Source organism: Python bivittatus, unplaced genomic scaffold (assembly GCF_059951505.1).
Source record: "Python bivittatus isolate LINGU-HERP-01145 unplaced genomic scaffold, Pbiv_v1 ctg000580_np1212, whole genome shotgun sequence".
NCBI classification, from domain to species: Eukaryota; Metazoa; Chordata; class Lepidosauria; order Squamata; family Pythonidae; genus Python; species Python bivittatus.
This window is the reverse complement of record NW_028277087.1, coordinates 1,784,607-1,808,784: the sequence shown is the minus strand read 5'-3', so window position 1 is coordinate 1,808,784 and position 24,178 is coordinate 1,784,607. Positions and strand designations below refer to the sequence as shown.

Sequence of the window (24,178 nt, the reverse complement as noted above, 5' to 3'; positions counted from 1 at the left end):
TCTACCTCACAGTCTGCAACTTGCTTCTCCAAAGAAAATGAGGACTAGCACTTCAACCCTCTTTTTCATGGCTTGCCCACAATTCTAGTTTAAAAGGGCTGATGTTTTATCACCATTTCTCTTGAGTCCTATTTACCCCAAGCTCTGACTCAGGGAATGCCAGCTGCTGACCCTGGCTTTACACATTGAACTGGTGTATGAACCTACCGCAGTGATACAGAAAGTAAAAGGAGCAAATGTTAGACTTAAAGAATTATGGGTTAACACATATGGATTTTAGAAACTCCCATCACAGCGTTTCACTCTGCCCTGCTTTGGAAATAGGGCATTAGTCCTGGAACTGAAGCTGCTTTGGCAGACATCAGTGATGAAAAGTTTGTCAAAGGGACTGGAGGAATGGTGGGGAAGAAATAAGTGAATGAAGAGATGAATTGTACTTGCGTGCAGCAGATAAAAAGTGGGAATCAGGAAACGAGAGAGGGAAATTGACCCCATTCTGTGCTGAGATAGGTAATTTTAAAGCTTCTTAGGAGCAAATGGGAGACAATGAAACCATGAAAATGCAAGACTGAGGTAGCAAAGATGTTATCATCTTCCAGACCTGACTACTATTCAAGTTATAGGCAGTATAAGAAATTGCTCTCATCTACCAATTTCTAGTCAAGATTTACTAAAGAAATGGAAAGACGATGTGGAGGGGGAAAATTATACAATGCAAAAGAGTTTCCATAAGAAAACTGCTATTTCAGCAAACGTGCTCCTGAAAGAGAGACAGAGTGGATTTTGGCTTGGGCAGCTATATATATTACTAAGAAAAAGGGACAATTTCTGCAGGATTCCACCCTTGTGTGTTTATACAAAGCAGCAGATACAGAGTTCTAATCTATCCTTGGCTCTGCTATATTCAACTTACCTATGGTACCCTCCAAATGTACAATTCCCATCATCCCCAGACAGTAAAACTAACATTGTAGGAGGAACCCATGTCTGCCGCCCACACAATTTGAAAGAACGACACAATAAAACCAAAAACAGCAGCGGTGTTCTATTACAAATTGCACTGCAAGAACAACAGATAAATGAGCTGGTTTCATCCTAACTGGTTTCAAGTTAACATTTCATGTACTGTCCACCACACCTTCACACTTAATGAAATCTGAGGTCTCACTGACACACATATTAGAACTATAATTATAGCCCTACGGGCTTGGCTACTTGAGGTACCGCCTCTCCCCCACAGTATCTGCCTGGCTGATTCAATCTGGTAGGGATGGTGTGCTCCAGATTCCTTCGATTAAGCAATGACATCTGTCGGGTCCCCCAAAGCATGCCTTTTTTGTAGTGGTGCCTGCCCTCTGGAACGAGGTTCCCCTTGAGAACCCGATGGCCTCCATCCTGCTGGTGTTTCGAAGGACCTTGAAGACCTGGTTCTTTGCCCAGATCTTTGGCAAGGGTGATTGATGGCCCCTTTAGTTGGTGTGGGTTCGCTTTTGCTCCTGTCCGGCTGCTTTCTTTTATTCCTTGTTCTTGTCTACTATTATATTGCTTTGTTCTTTTTTAACATTGTTTACCTGTGAGTCAGCCAGAGTTGTTGGGAGACCAGTGCTATACAAGCTTAATTAATAACGATATCAGGGTCAATGGATCAGAACCACCAAGCTCCACTAGAAGGCAGATAAAGCAGTACTGAGCACAATGAACCCTAATGCAGTTTGTTCAGACCAAACACTGTTCTGAAGCTGAGTTATTGCAAATACACCCACATGCACCAGACAGAGCTGCCAGCCTGGAAACCTGTTTTCATTAAGTGTTGCGGCGGGAGACAGCAGATATTATATTCCCTGTTAGGAGTTAGGTCGCAACTCGTTGAGGGTGTTTTTAAATTAACACTGTTAAGAAGTTCCACTAGAGCACGGTCTCCTCTCAAACTGCAGATGCTGTACATTAGAAAAATAGGCAGACAGCCCAGCAGATAGCATGCTGTCCCTGGCCAATGTCCCCCTTCCCTCCACCCTGCAAATTAATAAAAAAGATCTCATTCTCAGAACGGGATATTTACTCAGCTTTCTTGTGCCATGGAAGGAATTTGACTGTCTTTGGGGGTGGGGTGGGAAGAAAAGAAAACCCTCAAGGTAGACAAAGATGTCTGGGTGCAAACAGACAAGGAAGATAGGAAGAAATAGTCTATGTGACAAAAACATAGGCGGGTGAAGCTGTATGCCATGTACACACGTTAGGGGGCATTATGAGTGGGTGCATGTAGGTGTTCAAAAACAGGCGTATCCATTCTCTCATGTTCCTAGGAGGAAAACAAGATGGCAGTTGTAATCCACTCTCCATCATCCTGACTAGAACATAGACCTGAGTATGAACCCAGTGAAAATTACATTTCAAAGCCTACTCCTTCAAAAAAGAGACAAGTGAAAACGTCTAGAACTAATCTCTATTTCAAACCTTCTCATTGCTTCTCTGCAAACAGTTGTACCCTCCTTACCACGTCATCCATTCCCGTTTGCAAGACCCTGCAACAATTCTATCAGTGCCAAAGTTGGTTGCCAAGACAAAACTTGGCAAAGATGGGCTCTTGGATGGGTAAAGTCCTTTTCCTGTCTTCAGTGGGACTGGACTTTGCCTACGAGTCTCTGACTGAGGAGGAAAGAGAACATCCAGGATGGGATGGTCAGAATACACAAAAAGGAAGGAAATGTCATCTGAACCCGAACGAAGGCTGCATGTGTGTTTTTTTTTAAGTGTAGAAAACTGTGGTCCACAGTTCCGTTAACTTCAGCTTACACAGCTCTTCTTCAGAAGATAATCCACTGGCATGTGTAGCTCCACAAAAAGGTGCTTCTGCCTTTGACTGACACACCCCACTCCAGTTTCGGTGGAGTAAGCAGGCATCTTCTCTATAGAAAAGGCAAGTCTCATTTTTTGCACTTACACTCAACAACAATCTTCCCCACAAAGGTGGTTCTCTCTCAAAATATATCAGGACTGGAAATAATCTCAGAAGGTATTAATTAAAAGTAATACTGTGATCTTGGGACTGGCACCAGAAATAAACCAGTCTACTAGTGGGGAGGGAATAGGTCACTGATAGAACCCCAAAGCAGAAACATAATTAAGAGAGACAAAAATGATCTCAAGATTCAAAACCAAAAAAAGAGGCTGAAGAAAGTGGATAGGGGAGGGAGAAAAAAAGCAGCAGCAGCAGCTCAGCACTATCAGCAGTGTGGCATTATCGCTGCATGATAGGCTCCGTAATGAGCAATCCATGAGCAGCCAAGTAACACTCAGATTTGAAGTAATGCAAAAATAAAATTAAGCACAGAGTAAACAGCGAGACATAACCTGTTACTTACAGAGCCAGTCTTGCTGTGCAAGAAGGGATTCTGGTGCTACGTGCTGTAAGGGGTCGGGTAGGGGGTGGGGGTTGGAAATCAATGCTAAGAGCTCAGCTCAGGCACAGCCAGGCAAGAAGGGCGAACCACATCAGTCCCAAGGAACCAGAAAATCCTTGAGACGAAAAGGAGGAAGCTATGTTACAAACCGGTTTGCTGAAAAATGCATGATGAGCTGAAGGGTGGGGTTTGTTCCAGATGTAAGACTAAGTTTACACAATAAACCAGAGACTTCAGCCTACTATAAGTCATATATCTGAGTTTCAAACCCTGCCAGGACAGACATGTTACTGATCATTCTGAGAAAAGCAAGCATTCTCCAGCACTAGAAATGCAGGGTTGCAAATAGTTATGTGGCCTTTTCTGCCCATCACGAGCCAAAAAAAAAAGTGACCAATCTTGTTAGGCGAACAATGTATCTGAAAAACTGAGATTCTTCCCCCTTTTAAAAACTTTACAAATCACAGCAGCATCCCACCCCACCCCACCCCACCCCCATATATTAGCATAACCTATGCCTTTGAAAACAACAATACTAAATAGGCTATAAGATACGGTTTATGTCTCTCAGCTACTACAGATGATGGGAGGTAGAAAACCACAAGCGGCCTAAGTCTAGACCAGAGTTTCTCAACCTTGGCGACTTGCCTGGCTGGGGAATTCTGGGAGTTGGAGTCCACACATCTTAAAGTTGCCAGGTTTGAGAAACAATGATCTAGAAGGTTTACAAAAGAAAATAAGAGAAGGAAGCAGGAGAGGAAGGCAGTGGCTTGGGAAGACCAGAAGCAGCCTTCAGTATGAATTTTACACTGTTCTTAGAAATTGCTTGTTTACCTCACTCAGGCCCAAACTGCTGGGATGAGATTGTTGGCTAGGGCTGCAAGGTAATGATCCCAGAGGGAAAAAAAAGCCAAAACTGAGCAAGTAATGAGCCGGGAAGGTGGCCTCGACAACCTGGAGGATAAGAACAGCATTTTACGCACGGAACCAGAGCATCTTCCACAAATGGAGCCATTTTGAAACAGATTCACCCTCTGAGCAGCACCGCTGCATGAGCATTTGCAGCCTACCTTGCCTGGTTAACCCGTTCGCTTAGCTTGAGCCTGCTTCTTAGTAATTCACTTCTAATTTTGAGTACTTCCACATTGTCATTTATTCTAGTCCTCTGTTCTTATGTAAGGTTCTTTGTTTGCTGTTTTAGAGAATTCTCGCTCTCCCATGTCTATGGTTATCTCTGCTTGCCATTCAGCCTTAATAAGGGAACTTGGCTGGGGATTTCCCAGTGCCTGAATGCAGATGTTGTTCTGAGGGAGTGTGGGAGACTGATAATATTGTTAGGCTGACTTGTGACCCTTAAAAGACACGCAGAGCCAACTGAATGGAATAAGGCAGAAGAGACAGCTGAGAAGATGTGCATTCAGAGCTCTAAGTCTTGGGAACCACCAGCAGGCAACTCAAGGTATATCTCGAGGGCTGAGCTATCAGCCATGAGACAACACCGAGGATCATCATTTTACCCAAATTCTTGCTGGTGGCAAATATTCAAAAATACAGCATAATCAACAGCCCCCCGGGGTTTATTAAGCCATCACCAAGCACAGAGATTGGTTTGGTTGAGTGACTGGGCATTGGAGCTAACTTTCTGGGTATAATAACCAGTTTTAGAACAGGGAGAGAGAATAGGAATAAATGGAGATTTTTCATCATGGAGGGATAAGCGAAGGGGCTTGCACTGAAACTGATGCTATTTAGCTGATTTATAAATGACCTGGAGTTACAGATACAAAATGATCAAGTTTACCAGTGTCAATGCCATGAGCAGCAGATGCCTAACTATCTTAAGCAGGCCACTGGGAAGGATGAAAGGAGGCTTCTCTGGCTTCCCATCCCTTCCCAAAATTTGTTTTTCACCATCCAACTGCAGAAGGATCAGTTGGGTAGTTGGAAGAAGCACAGGAAGGACTCAAATGGTGGCTGAGAACTACAGATTTGCCCATTTGTCCTGTGCTGACACGTACATGTTATACTGCAAAGGAAACATGCACGTGGATTACGCTGGCCATTAGCTGGATCATGAAAAAGGCTTATATAGCAGAGTAAGCAAAAAACAGATTTCTGCTTTCAACCAAACATTTCTATTTAGCTGCCACTACATGGGCATGTGAATCTCTTCCTTTCTCTTTGAGCTACAAAATGGTGCATTGCTTTTTATCTTCTCCCCTTCTCAGCCAAGGCTGTAATGCTTTAATCCAGCTATCTACAACTTCCATCCAGATTTTTTTTGATGTCACATTAATTCCAGCCAGCAGAGCCAATGCTCAGTGATGATGGCTATGCTGGTCTCTGACCGTAATAAAGATTTGATTTGAATGATGATGGAAATTACAGACCCAAAATCTGGAAAATGCTAGGTTGGGAAGACATTAAAGCATTCATCGTTAAACAGGCAAACATTTTAATAATCAGGATAAAACTCCTCCCTTCTTTTAAGTAAGTCTTTTTCAGTTCTTTCATGCATCTGAAGCAATGAATCTTCTACGATGGACAGATTTGTTATAACAGATATAATCCAAAAGGCAAAAAAGCATGCTGCCTGCTTGAAAACTACAGATTTTAATGACATGCAAATTTAATCAATAGATTCATTTACCAATGCTTGCCTTTATCAGACTGCAATTCTAAACAGTAGCCTTTGAGGTACATCATGTTGTGTCACAGTTAAATCACTCTAAATAGTTAGCCAGCTGCTCATTTGGACTCATTCTGCCTCCTTCAATTATTTTATTATTGTTAAATCTTTCATTGTCCACTGCTGTCTGCCACTTGACAGTAAGTAATTCCTCCTCCCATTACACAGGAAAGACAGGTAGAAAACACATCGAGCCACCAAAGACTTTTGTAAATGCAACATCCTCCAGTCTCATGCTCAGAATTTAATTGGTTACCATCAACTTATATCTTCCACACCTATGGAACTCTACTAGAATGGCCCTTGAAGAAACATAACAAGTTTTCCACCTTTATTGGCTGCTAAGGAGAGCGAGGAAGACAGAAGCCTCTATGGCAAAATCATTCCATCTGCAGTGTAGCCAACTCTAGAAGTACAATACCTAGAAATACTCAGCAGACCAATTTTCTGTTAAATCAGTGTTTAGGAAGACCTACTTAGGAATTCTCCCAGGCACCAGTCTGCCTGTGTTCCCACAACCAAACCTGGCACCTTGAAACCTACAGCTGAAGAACCCATTTCCTTTAACACTGATCCTGGTCCAATAATTACTGTGAAAACTTGCTTCTAATGAGCTGATCATTAAGCTCCCCTCATGTTCATTTGTGAAGCAAAGTGAGTCCTGCTAGAATTAGCAGTACCATCAGCCCTGTAAGGTATTAATGCTGCTTGTTTTAGGCCTTCCTATAATCATTCAACTGTAGCTCATAACTTACCAGCCAAAATTAGAAGATGAAACTTCTCAAGATGTTAGATATTTTGACCCCTGATATACATGTGTGTGTGTGTGGGTAGCCAGCAACATTCTCCTATTTTGGGAGAGTATGGAACTTTTAGGCAAAGAGAAGTAAGCAATTTTTAAAAATCAAACAAAAGCTTATTTTATGAACATGAATATTTATGTATTACTTACATTTTATTTTAATGAAATAGCAACTTATAAAAAATGCCCAGTATTAAAGTTAGAGCTGCTGTACTCTCAGCAGGACACCAAGCGTATCTCTGTTTGCCAGTTGTGGAAATAGAAACTGTTGTTATTGCACTAAACTAAAAAAAAAAAAAAAAAGTATCATTATCTGAGCTTAGAAATAGTATGTAAATCTCAGAATTGTCAAGGAGGAACAGAAAGGATTTTTAAAGCTCAGAAAATAAAACACCCCCACAACATAAATAAGGAGGTACAACAAATATGGGTAATTCAGTTATTTTCAAATATTATGCAGAATTCAATACTGTTTTGTCATCGCTATAATATGGTTGATTCTAACTTAGGAGAAAACTCACTACTGTATGTTTTGTATATGTACAATATGCTTCTGAGTAAATGAACAGAAAATTAGATTGCAAATGTTAAATTAATTATACTTAAACTACTTCACTAAAGAATACACATTCTCAAAAATAACAGCATAACTTGATTTCTCTCATCACAATCAGCATGTGAAAAAACCACCACTTCTTATTCTCAAATTTTATTTGGAGTTTTATGGTTTTCAGAGCAGAGACGAAGTACAATGGTACAGTTAGAGATGGAAATAGCAAGAGCTGGCTGGAAGGGCAACAAGCAAGGTTAGCAGAATCATGCCCCATCAGGAGATCACGTGCACTGTCACCAGTGTCAGAAGAGCAAAGATAAGCATCAGTTTTTGCAAAGTCACTACACTTGAAACTGCTGTGGATGGATGAATCTGCAGACCCTACCAATGTGTATAAGCTGCCATTTGGAGATCCACAGGAGACTGAGGAAGTGACTAGAAATGAAGGTAGAAACCTAGACTGGCTGTCTTCAGACCTCTGCTGACTAGAGAGGAAAAGGTTCATAGAAGAGCTTGAACTACAGCTGGCCAATGTTGGAGTAGATAAGGTTTGAGAGAGGGTGGGAATGGACTGGATGCAACCAATCACAGAGAACTGCAGGAAGGGTCTTGGTGGTGACTGGAGGATGGAGCAGAATGTGAAGAATGGTACTGGAAAGCAGAGAAAGCTCAGAGTCAAGGATCATGTGGGGAAGCAGAGGAAGAAGAGCAACTGAAGCGATGAAGCATAGCTCTTCTTCAACATGGCCAGTTCCAGCAGACCAGCTTTTCAGACTAGCCACGGCCTTGCTGCTTCTGGAACGTGCAGCCAAAGTGGAACTTCAGGTTGCTGACAAGGAAGGATGCTGCAAGATGTACACAAAGGGTCAAAACCAGGTTTTCTGAGCAGCAAAAATCATAGAGAGGTTCCCATGAAGATTGCAACCCTGAAAAGCCAAATCATGGTGCCTGATGCAACGAGAGGGAACGAGGAAAGAGGAAAAGGGACGCAATAGAGAAAAGGATGGCATCTCCTTTACTTGCCCACTTCCCTCTGCCTAGAGTAACTTAGAATCTCTGCCCATCAGTGCTTGTTCAGTAATTTCACGCTACAGCTCCCAACAATGTAAGCACGGGGCCTCTGTCTAAAGCTGCCACTTCCCAAATGTCACTTGTTTGTGAACACCTGGCTAAGCCCAAAATTGCTTTTAATACTAGAGCTGCTGCCTGCTGGCACTGTCGTAGTTCAAGCTCTCATCAGAATTTCCATGACAAACTGCCATGTTTTGAACTCCACAGTGACAAACTGAGAGGTTATGGGCTGAAAACCTGGCAAACTAGGTCACAGCAAACATGGCCAGTGCCTAAAGTCTCCAATCATAATGGTGGTTTAGACTGGCAGCTAAAAAAAAAGAGGAGGTGGCGGAGGTGCGCAGACATTTCAAACTTAGGCCTCAGAATCACTTCAAAATTAAGGGGGGTGATATGCTTTCCTTACATGATTGAGTCCCTGAAGATCTGAGAGTCAAGATCTTCTCTGCCCCCTCAAGTCAAATTAAAAATGGTGTTAGTTCTTACTCAAATTGAAAATGTTCATTTTGGAATTATGCAAAAGCAGAAAATGCTGAAAGGCAGACTGTGATAAGGTAGAAAAAACTGTCCTCTGTTTTGACTCTAGGTGCTGTTTTAGACCTAACTCCTAATTAATATAGATACAAATAGAGTGATTCTTGCAGGTCTGTAGTCTCCTGTAGGAGACACTATTGTACTTCCTGATAATTACTCCTCAAATTAAACAGCTACAGACGTGGCTTAATTACCTGCTCAGAGTGCAGGTTGCCTGAAAGGAGGCAGGGCCAGAATATTACATTATACAGCATGTGGGTCTCCTCTGTGAAACAAGTACTCTGCATTCATGGTCCCAAACCCTTCTAGATGTTTAGGACTACAACTGCTGTTATTTCCAAACAAGGAAATCTATCTGCAGGGGAAGCCAATTTAGTCAGACACAGACACATACAAGCAATTCTCCTAGAGGATAGGAACCAGTGACCAATTAATGAATCAGTGTGTCAAAACTCCAGGTATGGCAAAAACTGGCATGAATCATGCCAAACAAACACTATTTTGGCAAATAGCAAAGGTTAAGAGTTGGCAGGAAAATGGTCTGATCCAGCATTTCAGATGCAATTTTATGCTGAATAAGTTTACTTTCCACAAAGCCTAATAATACTTAGCTAGGAATCTAAACTTGTGGCTTCCAGATATGGCTGAATTACTATACCCAGCAACCCAAATCAGTGTAGCCAAAAGTGAGGGATGCTGGGAGCTATAATTTAGCAATCTTTGGAGATCTACATATCACTATCCTTACTCTAGAATGTAACATTTTAAATCTTATTTTCATTCCAATGGTTGCCTTTTTGTTGTGGGATGGGAAGGAGAAGGAAGAGGGAATTGGGGAGAATATTCTGCTATGCTCAAGCATGTAAGGACACCCATAATGTTGGAAGGATGGTGTTATCCCTGACAACGTCCGTTCAAGGCTGTCAAAACACCTCCAGTCAATCACTTCCCAAATCATTCTATTCCAGTGGAGAATACCTCATACTCCTAGGATTTTTTTCCCACTGTCCAGTCAAACACTACTTCCTTATAATTTAAACCCATTGTTTCTTGCTCTGTCTTCTGGAACAACTCTGAGCAATTGTGCCTTATCTTCTACATCACAGCCTTTCAGATATTTGAAGACAGCTGTCATGTCTTGTGTAGTCTTCAACTGTTCTTCATAAAGCATTTCTTCCAGGTTCTTTATCATCTTGGCCGCTCTTCCCTGGACAGGCTCCAGTTTGTCAACGTCTTTTGTAAAATGCAATGCCCATAACTGGGCACAATAGTCTAGGCATGCTCTGACCAATGTGCTACAGAGAGGAATGACAACATCTGTTGATTTTGACACTATACTTTTGTTGATCCAGCCTCTGACTGCCTTTGCTTTTTTCTTTTTTGCATCACACTATAGGCTCACATTCAGTTCGAGATTCACAGACACCCAGATCCTTTCTGCCGGCACTGCTGTCCAATATGGTCTCCCCACTCCCTACCTTCCAAACTCATGCCTTTGATTTTTCCTACCCAAATATAGGGCTTCACATTTGTCCCTGATGAAATTTCTCTTGTCAGATTCTGTCCATTGTTCCATTACATCTAAGATCCTCTTGAATCTTGACATTGTCCTCTAAGGTGCTTGTCATCTTTTGCTTGTGTTACCTGCAAATTTGATATTCCTATTTTCTATCCTCTCATCCATGCAGCCTGGCATGGAGCCATTGACATATATCAGTTGGGTACAATTATTCAATCAGCTTATATTTATCTAATGGTAGTATACTCCAGCTTACGTTCTGCCATCTTCTCTAACAGAATCTCATGGGGAACTCAAGTCAAACGCTTTACTGAAAATTAAATGAGACTGGCTGCTTGGCTTCCATGCATCTACAGGGATGGGTGTGATTCTTGAAACTGAACTTTCTTCCATGAGAAACTCGACATTCGGGCTACAAACACCAGTTAAACAGATTTGAAGTAACAAGACAAGAGGAAAAATCTTCATCTCTGTTACACAAGGAGAATTTCAAGTACTGCAACATCAGAGGATTTCTAAAGTTCTGTACATTGGAAAAAAATTAGAAGGCTAGAGGAGGAATGTATTTAAAGGCTATACCTTCGTAAAGTTCCACAAGCCGCACCAATTCACTCTAAAGCAAGGGAGAGCACACAGAGCGGCTAGCCTTCCAGAAATAGTGTTGGGAGATAGACATCAAAAGGAACTGTAGTTGGGGTGTGCACATATTTTGAATCTGAACTATCACAAATTCCATTTTTGACTCCCCAAATGACTGAAACAGGCCATTTTGCATTTGTTTTGGAACTCAAATCAGTTTATTTTGAATTGGTTCAATTTTGAAACATTTTGCACATCTCTAAACTACAGCCGTGATTGAGCCGGTACGGTACAGTGGTTGGAGTGTTAAATTAGAGGTGGGAAGCCTGGATTTCAACCCACTCAAACTTCATGAGTTTTCATGCTCTCTTTCTCTGAATTACCTATTTCAAAGAGTTTTTGTGAAAGGGGAAGGGAGAAAAAAAGACAGAACCACATAGACTGCTTGATCTCCAGGCAATAAAGAAAAAAAGTATTAATTAATATTAGGAAGAAAGAGAAAATGACTAGAGCTAACACCACCAGTTCTGAGAATATCAAAGACATATGATTTTTCTACATTACTTACATTAACAACAGGAGGAACACTAGATATAGATGTAAGCTACAGCACAGAACAGAGGCCAGACATTACCTTCTCCACTCACTGGATGCAATCCACATGCCCAGCAACAATTGTCTGCAAGTTTAAAATCAGCCCTGGGGAAACACTTTCTCTCTCCTCTCTCATGTCAATTTGATTCCCTTCCTCTGTGATTCACTGCTTATCTCCTCCACTGCTAAGCCTGGTTTCCCAGCTGAACCAGAATTTAGAAATCAGAACTTGCAGATGTAAGGTGAGAGAGAACCCAGATAAAGTAAAATCTGTTGTGTGATGCTGACTCTCGCACAAGAAAGCAGCAAAGGTTGAGCACCATAAAAGTATGTGTTCTCAGACCTGGCCCCAATTTGCAAGCCATGGTTTGCACTGCACATTGTTCTTTTATTTCTCTGTACAAGCCCTGAAAACTACTGGCCTAAAGGAGGCAGGAACTTACTTGTGTGGCCATCTTGCCATAATCAATCCATCGCAGGGTAGCAAAATTGGTGGACTCGGCACAGTTGAATCCGTGGTTGAACCCCGCATGGTAGCCATAAGGAAAAGTAATCATGAACTCTCCAGCTTCCTGGGTGATCTGAAAAGAGGGAAGGAAGGAATTTATGTTCCAAGTGGGCAAGAAGCAAAAAGAACCTGCTTTGATTTAAGATAAACGAATTAAATCTTCAGTGGCCCTGTTTTCAAAGAACAGCACGCAATTTATATAAGAGAAATGCACTTTATAATCAGGTTTCTCTGCACACAGACATACATGCAAGACTAGTTCTACTGTTTCAGGAGTGCTTCCATGTATCTTCCATATCTTCTACATATCTTAGCAAACTTGACTAACAGATTATGCAAACCACTGGACCACTGCAATGCTCTCTACATGGGGCTGCCCTTGAAGAAGTTTCAACTGGTGCAGGATGCAGCAGCATGGGTGGTAAATGGCGCTGGTTTTTCAGCGCATGTAATTCCATTACTTCGTGAGCTGCTTCGGTTGCTGGTGTGCTTCCAGGTGCAATTCAAGGTGCTGCTTGTCCCCTTTAAAGCCCTTCACAGTTTGGGACTGGGTTGTTTCCACCTGTCTGGTCCAGTCAGGCAGGATGGGCAGGCTTCGAGACCCGTTGGCTAAGGAATGCCGGTTGGTGGGGCCTAGAAGATGTGCCTTTTCTGCTGTAGCGCCCGCCCTATGGAACATTCTCCCTCCGGAGATCAGGATGGCCGTGACCCTGCTGGCTTTTCCTAAGTCCTTAAAGACCTGGCTCTGTGCCCAGACCTGGGGCCCCAAGTATGTGCAGGGGGCCGTTTCTTGGTCAATTTAAGGATTATGATGGGTGATTTATTCTCAGCTGCTGTGTATTTTAATTTTTGTATTATTGTAATTGTTCTTATTTTAAATTTTTGTTCACCACCCAAAGTCACTTAGTGAGATGGGCAGCCATAAAAATTGAATAAACAAACAAGCAAACTCTTCCAGTACTTCATGAAGTTCTCACAAGAGCAAACAAATGCTGGGAAGTACCATATATCCCAAACAACCTGCATCTAGTTTTAACAGGTTACACTAGTTTCCAATACCATCATTAATTGGATGAAGTAAATCCAATGGGTACAAATAACAGTCATTCTCTCTCAGCCTAACCTACCTCACAAGAGGAAAAAACAGGAGGAGGGAGTATAATATATATATATATATCACCTTGAGCTTACGGGTATGAAAGTCTGTTTGGTGTAGTGGTGAAGGCCCCAGGCTAGAAACTGGGAGTCGGTGAGTTCTAGTCCCGCCTTAGGCACAGCCAGCTGGGTGACCTTGGGCCAGGCCCTCCCTCTCAGCCCTAGGAAGCAGGAGAGGGCAAACCACTTCTGAAATCTTGCCAAGAAAACTGCAGGGACTAGTCCAAGCAGTTGCCAGGAGTCAAGACTGAGTCCAGGGCAATAGATAGACAGACAGGCAGACAGACAGATGCTTAAAAGTAGGTTACAGTTCTAATCCCATCATCACCACCTCCTAAGAAAAGATGCAGGAATGATAGCAATGGCTCTGGTTCTAAAATAGGTTTGCACAGTTTCACTTACCACAGCAAATAAGCTAAGCTCTCTCATGAGACTAAGCCCCAGCCCAGCTTTCTTCCAACTCTGAAACTGCACAGAGAGGGAGCTACTCCCACAACTGCATTGTAAATGCACAAGCCCCATTCCAGACTGTTAGGAAGAAAGATTTAGGACAGCTCCACCACTAAATGGCAGATTTAGTGACTATCATGACTAGTCATTACAATGACTATCAACCCAATGCTAAAGACATGGAACAGACAGGTTCCTGAAAGCCTTCATTTTCAGCTTCGTTATCAAGGCTAGCCAAAAAGAATGAATGTATCTCTGCTGCTAGTGCTTTGAGCAGAATGCTAGGCATGTAGAGTCCACATTCTGCCAACAAGCTCTACACAGATTTGAACTGCAGTAAATTCAAAATCTAGATATATCAGTAGAGCAAGACAATCAAAAAGTAGAAGCACTACAGCTTCCATCATCCACAAAGTCCTGTACAACAACAAACTCTTCTTTTAGATTTTTGTACATTCCTCTTTCTAACATTTCCCCTCTCTTCATTTAGATTACACATGTGAGATGTCTAAATCCAAAACACCAAAGAGGAAATCAAGAGTGGAACAAATATCCACAGAATGAAATGAAAGAGAAAGGATGTCAAGAACCAATTTCATCTCCTTCACCATTTACGACGACATTAAATTTACACACCATTTGAGAGCGGAAAGCCATCTTTCTCATCACTGTAAATGTCACCACATTGGAAAGATATGGTGAAACTGGATCCTTATTTATTATGTAACTAGGGAAGCAAGGTTTAAAATATCTAGCTTTGCAGACATTTTAGAGAATAAAAGAATTTAGTTTAATTTAATCAGCTGAGTTGGGGAACATAGAAAGTTAAGACTTTTCAAAATAGCCTCACAGAAGTGTGAATACCTGTATGTTAATGCTTGTTCAATTTATCTGCATACAAGTGTGTATACACACACGCACACTTATTATGCATTGATGGATATATATAAGCATGGTTGTGGTAATATTAAAGATGTGTTTGCTGGGGAAGTGTATGTGTGCTTGGATACTGACAATGCCATTTGTTGGATGATAACCTGAATGATTTACAGCAAGTCTTAGACTGTATGTTGAAAGAAGAACAATGGATCTGAAAATTAAGGTATCAAAGAGTCACATCTTTGCAATGGTGAAAAACTAGAGCAAGTAGATGAATATAAGTATCTTGGTAGGGTGTTACCAAAGATGGGGAAATGAATAGATAAATTTTCAGATGTGTAAATGCTGACCAAAAGTAGCAGTAGTTGTGAGAAGGGAATGTTTGCTGAAAAAAGCAAAAATGGCTATGTATAAGAGTGTGCTTTTACTTACTTTGTCATATGGAAGTGAGAACTATGTCAGGAGAAACACAAAAAATCATGAGGTACTTAAGAACAGCATGTAGTAAAATAAGAAAAGAGAGAAGATCAAAAATAAATGGGTGACAAAATAAGCAATCAATACAAAAAAGTTCATTGAGATGGTTTCATTACATAGAGAGAATGAATGATATCAAATTGCAAAACAAATACACTAAGGAAGAATGAATGGGTTGAGAGGCAGGAGAAAACCAAGAAAATCAGCCTTTGATGGAATTAAGGTCCTGAAAAAGAAAGGGTATAAACATTTTTTTAAATGAAGGGCAAATATATGAAGCAGGGTACAGAGATGATGGAACCAAGGATGGGCAGGGAAAGTGAAAAGGAGATGCCACTGAGATTTTCTACTTCAGGAGCCAGAATATGGCTTGGCTCCTAGGTATTTGCAGGGCCACCTTCTCTGTCCTGAATTGACCCATCCAGTACAGGCTTTCCAACAGAAAATATTAGTAATCCACTGGCACCAAGAAGTAAAGGGGGCACCAGGGTGTTTTTGCTCTTACAGCCATTTTGAACAGGTTCACCTCAAGGCCAGAGTTGTACCTACCCCAATACCCTTCTGGAAGTTAGTGAAAACTGAGCTATTCCAGAGGCATTTGGGGAGGGGTGCCTTCTGTTTTTATACTAGCGGTTTGATGGACTGTGATACTATTTTGGTTTTAATTCTGTTTATATTGTTGTAAGCTATTAGGATTTTGTGCAGATCAGCATGTGCATGAATCAATCAAAAAAATAAATACCATGTGCCACTCCTGACTAGGGAACCAACATGAAGAATAGGCGATAAGTGATACTGATGAGCTATATGCCTTTATATGACAAATTTAATAGCCCCAGGGCTATTTTTAAAAAAATACCAAATAAATACACATACAGGGATGAGGTCTCATGCCCATATTCCATTAAAAAAAAAATTAAGAGGGAAACCCAGTCATAGGTCATGGACCCCAACAGTGGTGCTCTAAGAGGTCTTTTATTGACCTCCACACACACAACACACCCCTTACAATGACAAAAATTCATGCTTTGCCTCTGCTGCCAAGCTCCATTTCAAATTGCTCATAAATCAAGACAGAGCTGCAGATGGTTAAGTTAAGCAGACAGAGAGATTACACCATTGTCAGAAAATCCACACCAACGCATCTTCATCCCAAGCCCCAGAATGATCCTTCTCACATCACTGCTGTCAACAATATCCCACCAATAAATTAGAAAAATGCTCCAGCTGATGGATAGACCTGGATAGAAAAGTAATAACTATTGAGGAAAAGCCAACACCAGCTGCTCCTCACAGTGAAAGGTCCCAAATTTACTGACTTCTGCAAGGTCTTCACAGAATAAATGGAGAAATCAATAGGAGATTACAGAAATACACATTTTTAATTATTAAAAAGCTTGGGTATCGATCTGAGTTCTTTTGAGAAGTAAATACTATTACAGAGATTTATAAATGCCCAGGTATTTGCCCTGTTCAAAGCTTGCCAGGAATGTCTGTGAACGGATTCCAGACAGCATTTTAGAAGGAAGCGAAAAGAGTGGGGCAGCCATCTGGTTTGCTCTTCTTGATTTGAAGATAACCCTAGAAATGGCTCCTGCTTCGACTTAGCTTCCTAAGGTTGAGGCTGATTCCACTAAGGGAGGTTCTCTCCCCAAACACACCATGGAGCATGACTCTCCTAAGAGAAGGAGAGGTGAGGTCAGGAAGGGAACTCACTCTCCCTCCTGATGGTGACCCTCCAAGTGTTAATGTCCACTTTCCCCCTCCACTGGAAAGGGTTGAGGTTCACCAGCCTTTTAAGACTGCTTCTCTACATATGTTTTTAAAGAGAATTCTGTGATGGACTGCCATACAGTTGACTCAGAAAGGGGCCTTTTTTGCAATGGCTCTCCTCATATTCCACATAAAGACTGCAGCTGACCAAAATTTACTTATTGTAACGAATCAAGTGTCAAAAAAAGCAGCAACACAGAAAAGCCCTAACAGAGAAAACTGAACACTATCTCTGGCATGCAGCGAGTCAAAGGCATCTTATTTTCATACTCTTCCTGCTGTGAAGGGTCCTCCTTCCAAGACTGCTTAATGCCACTTACTCAGACTGAGTTTAAGGAGACACAAAAATACCCTTTCTTTTTATTTTAAGGGATAGTGGAAGGACAGGCTGAAAGGATGCAGTGAAGACAAAGGGGGAATTAGTTATATGAGGAAACCACCCAGAAATGCTTATAGCATTGAAAGCTAAAATAGTTCTTCCTCCTCAACTCTCCATGACAGCTTTAATATGAGACAGAGTGATTTCCGACTGTTTTTAAACAGGCATTAAGTGTCCTCCATCTTCCAGTCTACTTTTAAATAAGGCAGCTGCTGAAAGAATTGCATTAGGTGTTGATTTGCTATCAGGTCAATGTAAGGTTTTATATTAAACGATACAGTTCTAAACAACATGAGAAAACAACATAAATCTATCAAGCCATTGTGATCATGTCCTGCTGATCCTGGGCTACCAGTGCTTTCCAGATGCTTTGGACTGCAGTGCCCACTAGCTGTGCTGGATGGGCCTTATGCAGATGCAGCTGCCTTCAACTGGAAAGCATCATGGAACCCTCTCTCTGGAATGCCTTCCCCGTGTGTGAGTGTCACAATTTACCGAAACAGAAGCAACATTTGGTATTTCTTAGTGTTGGGTAACTTAGTATGAGGACTACATCATTGCTTACTGCAAGTTACTGATGTCTGTATACCTGTACTTGCTATACATGATCCACATTACATATACACTTCTGATAAAAAGTTAATGAAACAGCCATTTTCAGTTGTTAAATCTCATTGTTGCTTGCTCTTTCAGTTGGTTGTATTTTATATTTTGTTGATTTAAATGCTATTTTAAAATTCTACTTTGTAAACCACTCTGAAGAGGCTTTTCCTCAAAACCCAACATATTTAAAAAGAACAAGCAAACATACCAATCTGCTACTTTATTTCTTGCAACTGCTAGTAATATAAAGTACAGAGTGTTCAATGAGAAAAAAGAGATGGCCAACGGGAGCGCTGGGTACAGTCAGACCCAAGCAAGATTCTAACAAATCCTCATCACATCCTCAGCATTACAGCCTCGCTCTTCTTAAGAGACATTAAGAAAACAGTTCAAGAGAAAATGGAAAAAACACAGGCAAAATAAGGTCAACGTTATTGGCAGGATCTTATCCTATAGCTTCTTTCCCTCCCTCTAGGGCAGTGGACATGAAGACAGGAGCATTTTATCCAAGTTCGCAATGTTTCTCCAAGGATGAAACAGATGAATAATGACTGGGCAATGAAATTCACCCAATGGATGACACCAAGTTCATGCCCAAAGTGTAAGTTCTCGAGAAGGTCTGGGATGGGCAAGAAGCCTCTCACATCAATGAACGTGTGCCAAAAGATGGCCAAGGAACAATACAAAGTGCTGCTTTTAGTCAGTGTGCTCTGTCTTCCCTTCTCTGCCCTTTTGGACCTATCCTTCCATGTAAAGATGTTCCTTCCACATTGACAATTAGGCCATGGATAGAAAGGTGAAACTAGAACTACCTGCAGGGTGACAAGCCTGAGTTATATGAACCCCCCCTTGCAGTCACAAGTGCTTAATTCGGAGGCTTATCTACTCCCGAGCCACCTGTAAGAACAGCCTGCTATCAGCCCTCCTAACCAGTTTTCCTGCACTTCCATCTGCTCGCCCAGCTGGAGGCTGTGTTAAACTGAGCCACCATTTATAGATCTGCAAAATTGGGGTGGGAAGTTCACTATTCAGGTAGTTGAGTGAGCCCTAGTTTTGAAAGCACATCACAGAGGTACTTAAACTACTTTTACGCTCGCTCTCTCATTTTTTCCCAGCATAAGGTTTGGCTTACAATAACAAAATCAGATGTATAAATTTGTACCTGGAGGTACAGCTATATTTAGCAACAAATTTATTTCTCACTGGCAGAGCTTGAATCCTAGTTCTGAAGTGGGGGGTGGGGGCGGGGGAAGATACAGGGTTTAAACCAATTCAGGCTACAGCTTCCAGGACCACCAGAGCATATGGAAGATGGGAAGCACGGGCCGCATGCAGCCCACAACACTCACCCCTAGGAAGGAAGAACTGCAAGTCACTTCTGAAAAATGCTGCTAAGAAAAGTGCAGGGGGCAGTTCCCAGGGGTCAACACCGACTTGAAGACACAACTTTCAAGCATGTATGTGACATACTATTATACTTTCTAGTTTGTATACTTTAACTAAGAAATACATAAACATTTTAACGTCACTATTATGTGCATTTGAAATTCACTCATATTCTCATATTGCTGTGCACAAATTGTACTTGGTTTGGGAAAAACTGCACAAAACAATTTTTCCCCCACACAAAGGACATCCGAAATTAGAGGGAACATTGCAGGGAGGTGGTAAGTGGGAGTAGGAGGGGAAGAGGTGGTTTGCGTGATAATTAGGCAGTAGGCTAGAAGGATGCTCAGAGTGGGATGCTGGGGAAATACACACACACACACACACACACACACACACTGAAAACTAGTAATCAAGTTTGTAATAATAATAATAATAATAATAATAATAATAATAATAATACTTATTTTTCATGTATGAGTTATATCTAGTCCCTATCTGATTTTAATATGTTGATGTATTAATAACATATATATATAAACACACACACACACACACGGTCTTCTAAGTCAATGTGTGGCCCGCAGGAATCCTTATGTTTGGTTTAGTGGTCCCCTGTTTCTATTGGAGCTTGACCCCACTGTCACAGAGGGTTCAGCATCTTTTTCTTCCTGCTCTTCCCTTGGAAAGGATAACGTTCTGAGGGTTGGCAGAAGGTTTCCTGGAAACAGACTGTGTACATACCCGGTCAAAAGGGATACTGTATTTTTTCAAGATAGAGGGTGAAATGAGGGTCATCTTGTGACGGAGGAAGGCATCGCACCCTTGAGAGCTCCCAGGAAAAAACCCTACAAAAGGATTCAAAAGGAACAAAAAAAAAAGTAAGTATCACACACCTCAAGAAATACCTGCGATCCCCTTGACCAATAAAAGCTAGTTGTGAACAATCTCAAGGTTGCCAGGTATGCAAAGAACACATTTTCTAACATACACAAGTTGTGAAAGGTGTATCACAAAGAGACTCCAAGATCAGACAAGGCCTTGCACGTTTAAAAAACAGAAAGCATTTCACTCTCTAAACTGAAGGCAAGACATTTAAGAGGCCAAATTAACTATAACCAGGTGAGGATAAACTCAGCAGGCAGAGTGCATGTGTGAGCGCACTGAATCTGCTATATCTATATCTCTTTGATGTATCCCTGAGGAGAGGAAAACATGCTGGAAACAGACCAGTTCACCCTTGGACTCAGGGTGTCCTGAGAAGTAGCACATGGTATGAACAAACTGCTTCTGACTGAGTATAAAGGCTGCAGGTTGAAAATTGGGGGAATCATAACCTTCATATATTCTTTGTAAGGAAGATTAGGTTATCAAATATCAATTTTTTTAAAATACTACTTGGTTTCCTATATTCATGTAGATTTTCTTAATGTTCACAACCAAGCACAGATTAAGCATCTTATCATTTGTGTGCATGTATGTGGATGAGAGAGTGCAAATACCACACACACATGTGCACACAAAGATTGGGTTTTGCACTTATATTCTCTAGCATCCAGGATTAATAAAGAAGTGCAAGACTGCAAGGACACACTCAAAGGTAGGCTTCTCTAAGTGACTGAAGGAAAAAACTCTGCTCTTGCATTATGCTAGTTCTATACTAACGAAGTAACAAGCAGAAAGCACATATTTCTCTCCCCCTCCCCTCAACATGTTCATTCTCACAGATACCGGTAAAAGGAAAGCTTCAGCTGGCCCATGAGTAACAAAAATAATTATTTTCTTGTGGAAAACAGTACACTATTTTTGCCCGGAAATGGAAATGCTATTGACATGCTTGGCAGCTCTTTAGGTCACATATGTACCTTTAACTTTCATCTACTTTACATTTAACTTCATTTAACTTAACACAATTGAAACTTGAATTATACTGCAGATAAAAAAGTGCATGGTGACTACAATAAGCTGAAAGTTGCCTGTGTTTCTGATTTTAGGTTTAAATGCCTTTAAGCAGCCGTTGACCAAAATAGAGTGCACTACAGAAATATTTTAATAGGCCAATATAATGAAATAAAGTATTTAATAAAAGCCAATGCTAGCTTATGTTGAAATGTATAAAAGGCAGTTTATTCGCCTCATGAAGTGCAGGGCCGAAACCTGTACCATTCTTGCAAAAACATTTCCTTGCTCAATCAACCAAACAGATTTTGTCAACATTTTTATTGTTACAGTGACCGTGTGCCATGCAAATCAATTACAATAAGCCTAACCAGTTAGCTTCACTGCAGCATTAGTGCTATTTGTTCACTATCCCACTGCATTTGTCGAGGTCTATGGAAATGAAATGCTTTTCACACTGATAAGGCAGGCAAGCAGCCAAAACTGAGTCTTAGTTCTTCCAACAGAAGAGCATATGTGTAGCTCAGGGTTGAACTGTGGAGTCCTTGGGGCTCCCTGAGCTTGGTCATTTTCTTGCAAACGCGTCATTACCCGGCTAGGTAACGTCTTCAGTGCTAGAATGGAGTGGAGTTTGCTCTCTGTTTATATACTGTGGCTTGCCCTGCCTGTGTTGGTGGTTCTTCATGCTAAACACAGAAAAGAATTGTATCTATTGTGCAGGAACACAACAAATTCACTTTGAATCACACAATCCTGGAGTTGGAAGTCCTATTAAATGGAGGACTTCCCTTTTACCCTAGCCCTTACTCAGTTGATAAGGTGAAACAGTCAAAGGTTCATCATCCACAATTCTGTCCCTCCTGGATCAACCAGCTGCCCGCAACAAGCCCACAAATGGGTCACAAATGCCAGAAAACTCTCCCACTTGTGTAGCCTCTACTACTGGGACTTACTTACTTATTTACTATATTTGTATAGCCACTCATCTCACAAAAAGTGACCTGGGCAGCATACAACATTCAGCTAAAAGAAAACCAATGAATACATATAAAATAGTTATTAAACTATAAAAATTATTAAAAAGCACACAGAACAAGAGAGGATGATGTTAACCACAGTAAGGGAGCCATCACAAAATCTCCCTGGTCCCCTGGGACCCCCAGGCCTGATCACATAGTCAGGTCTTGAGGGACTTGTGGAATGTTAAGGGGGATGGAGCTAACCTCACTTCTGGGGGGAGAAGCCGCCACGGCAGGGAAGGCCTGCCTCCTGGGACCCGCCAAATGGAATTCCCTGACAGATGGGACCCGCAGCATGCCTTCTCTGCCAGACCTGATGGGGTGGGCAGATGTAATCGGAGAGAGGTGGTCCCTCAAATAACCCAGCCCCATGCCATGAAGGGCTTTAAAGGTCAAAACCAGCACCTTGAATTGGACCTGGAAGCAAAATGGCAACCAATGCAGCTCCTTGAGCAGCTGTTGTAGGAGAGCCGTGTTAATCTATGGTGACAAATTTTATTAAAACGCATCAGCTCTTGTGAGCTGATGAAACGAGCTGCAGCTCACAAAAGCTTATGCCTTTGAATGAAATTTGTCAGTCAGAAAAGGTGTTATCAGACTCCTGATTTTTAATCTGGTATGCCAATCTTATCATTCCAGGTACTGCATCCATGTTGGACTCAGCATACTTACAGTCTGGCTATTTATGGCTCTCCTAATCCAATGCTTTGCAGGCTTTACTCTTCCAAGAGGAACTGCATGTTCCAAATTGTAAACAATTATTTTATCTTTCTTCTCAGTTTTTCCCCTCCTTGGGCCATGCTCTGTAGCGGTGTGTGTAAATAGTTGCTTCAAAAAAGCTCAGAGCAGCTGCCCTCTGTCTGGTGTTTTTAACCCTTATCAAATGGACAGCCACAGAAACTGAACAAGAAAACATGTTTCAGAGTATCTAGAAGAGGACGTCTACCACCTTATAGCATCTCCTCGTGCAAAGAAAAATCTGCATGCTATATGAATGGTTCTGTTCTTCTAGTTCAGTTAACGCTTCAATGAAAATCTGATCTATCCCCACAGACCCTTCAATCTGAGAGTTTGATGTGGAGATTCTGTTTCCTTTTATATCATCTTTTTAACAGGAGAGTTCCATAGCACACCAAATACTTCCAGTTGCTTTGGAATGGATGTTCCTGATAGATCTGCATTCTTATTTCTTTTATCTCTTCACCTTGCATTACACAGCACTGACCAGGACTGCTAGAGGTGACAAAACTGTAGGCCAATACTCCTGTAAGGTACCATTGGGGAATGTTTATTTAATGGGATTTTCCTTCCCACTCAAAAATATTATAAATAAGAAACCAGTGTCTCAAGTTTGGGGGCATCAGTTCCTATGTCAAAGTAAAGCAAATGTAATACAGAATTAACCCATTTGGAATTCAAGTGGCTGCCAGAGATACATACTGACATTCTGAGTATGGATGACCAGGGGTTCAGCTAGGCTAGGGGTAGTACAGGGCAGTGTAAAGGGTTAGAGAGGCAGTAGACGGGTTATTAGAAAAACAGAAGGAAGACTAAGTTTTCCTTTGAGGTAGAGGGGGGGAAAGCCTACAGTTGTTATTTTTTTTAAATAGCTTGTGTTTGGGGGGGATCAGACCCTTCTTCTTTAGTCTTAGATTCTTGGCAAGTTACTCTTTTTTTTAAAAAAAAAAGCTTTTTAGAAAATGATTGTCTTCCATCCAGCTATTCCCAACGCAGTGGTCAATTGTTATGTGGACAAGACCGTCACCCTCCAGAAACATTGGAGACCTCTGTTTGAGGATTTTTCAAGGCTTCTACTCAATATGCTACCAACTAAACAAACCCAGAAATGTGGGGTAAGAGGGGAGTGGGGTGGGGAAGAGAGGGAGTGGATGTGGGGAAAAAGGAGAG

At 41.5% G+C, this 24,178-nt stretch overlaps 1 protein-coding gene across 2 annotated transcripts in view; it reads right to left on the bottom strand.

Annotated features, from left to right (window-relative positions):
• KDM4B (lysine demethylase 4B) overlaps positions 1 to 24,178 on the bottom strand; it is a 180,842-nt gene that overhangs the window by 73,475 nt on the left and 83,189 nt on the right. For both annotated transcript variants that reach the window (XM_088149338.1, XM_088149339.1), the window contains exons 7-8: positions 20,097 to 20,200; positions 12,186 to 12,323 (exon numbers count right to left, since the gene is read on the bottom strand). In XM_088149338.1, coding sequence (XP_088005464.1) covers positions 12,186 to 12,323; positions 20,097 to 20,200 — 242 coding nt within the window. The remainder of the gene's footprint in view (positions 1 to 12,185; positions 12,324 to 20,096; positions 20,201 to 24,178) is intronic.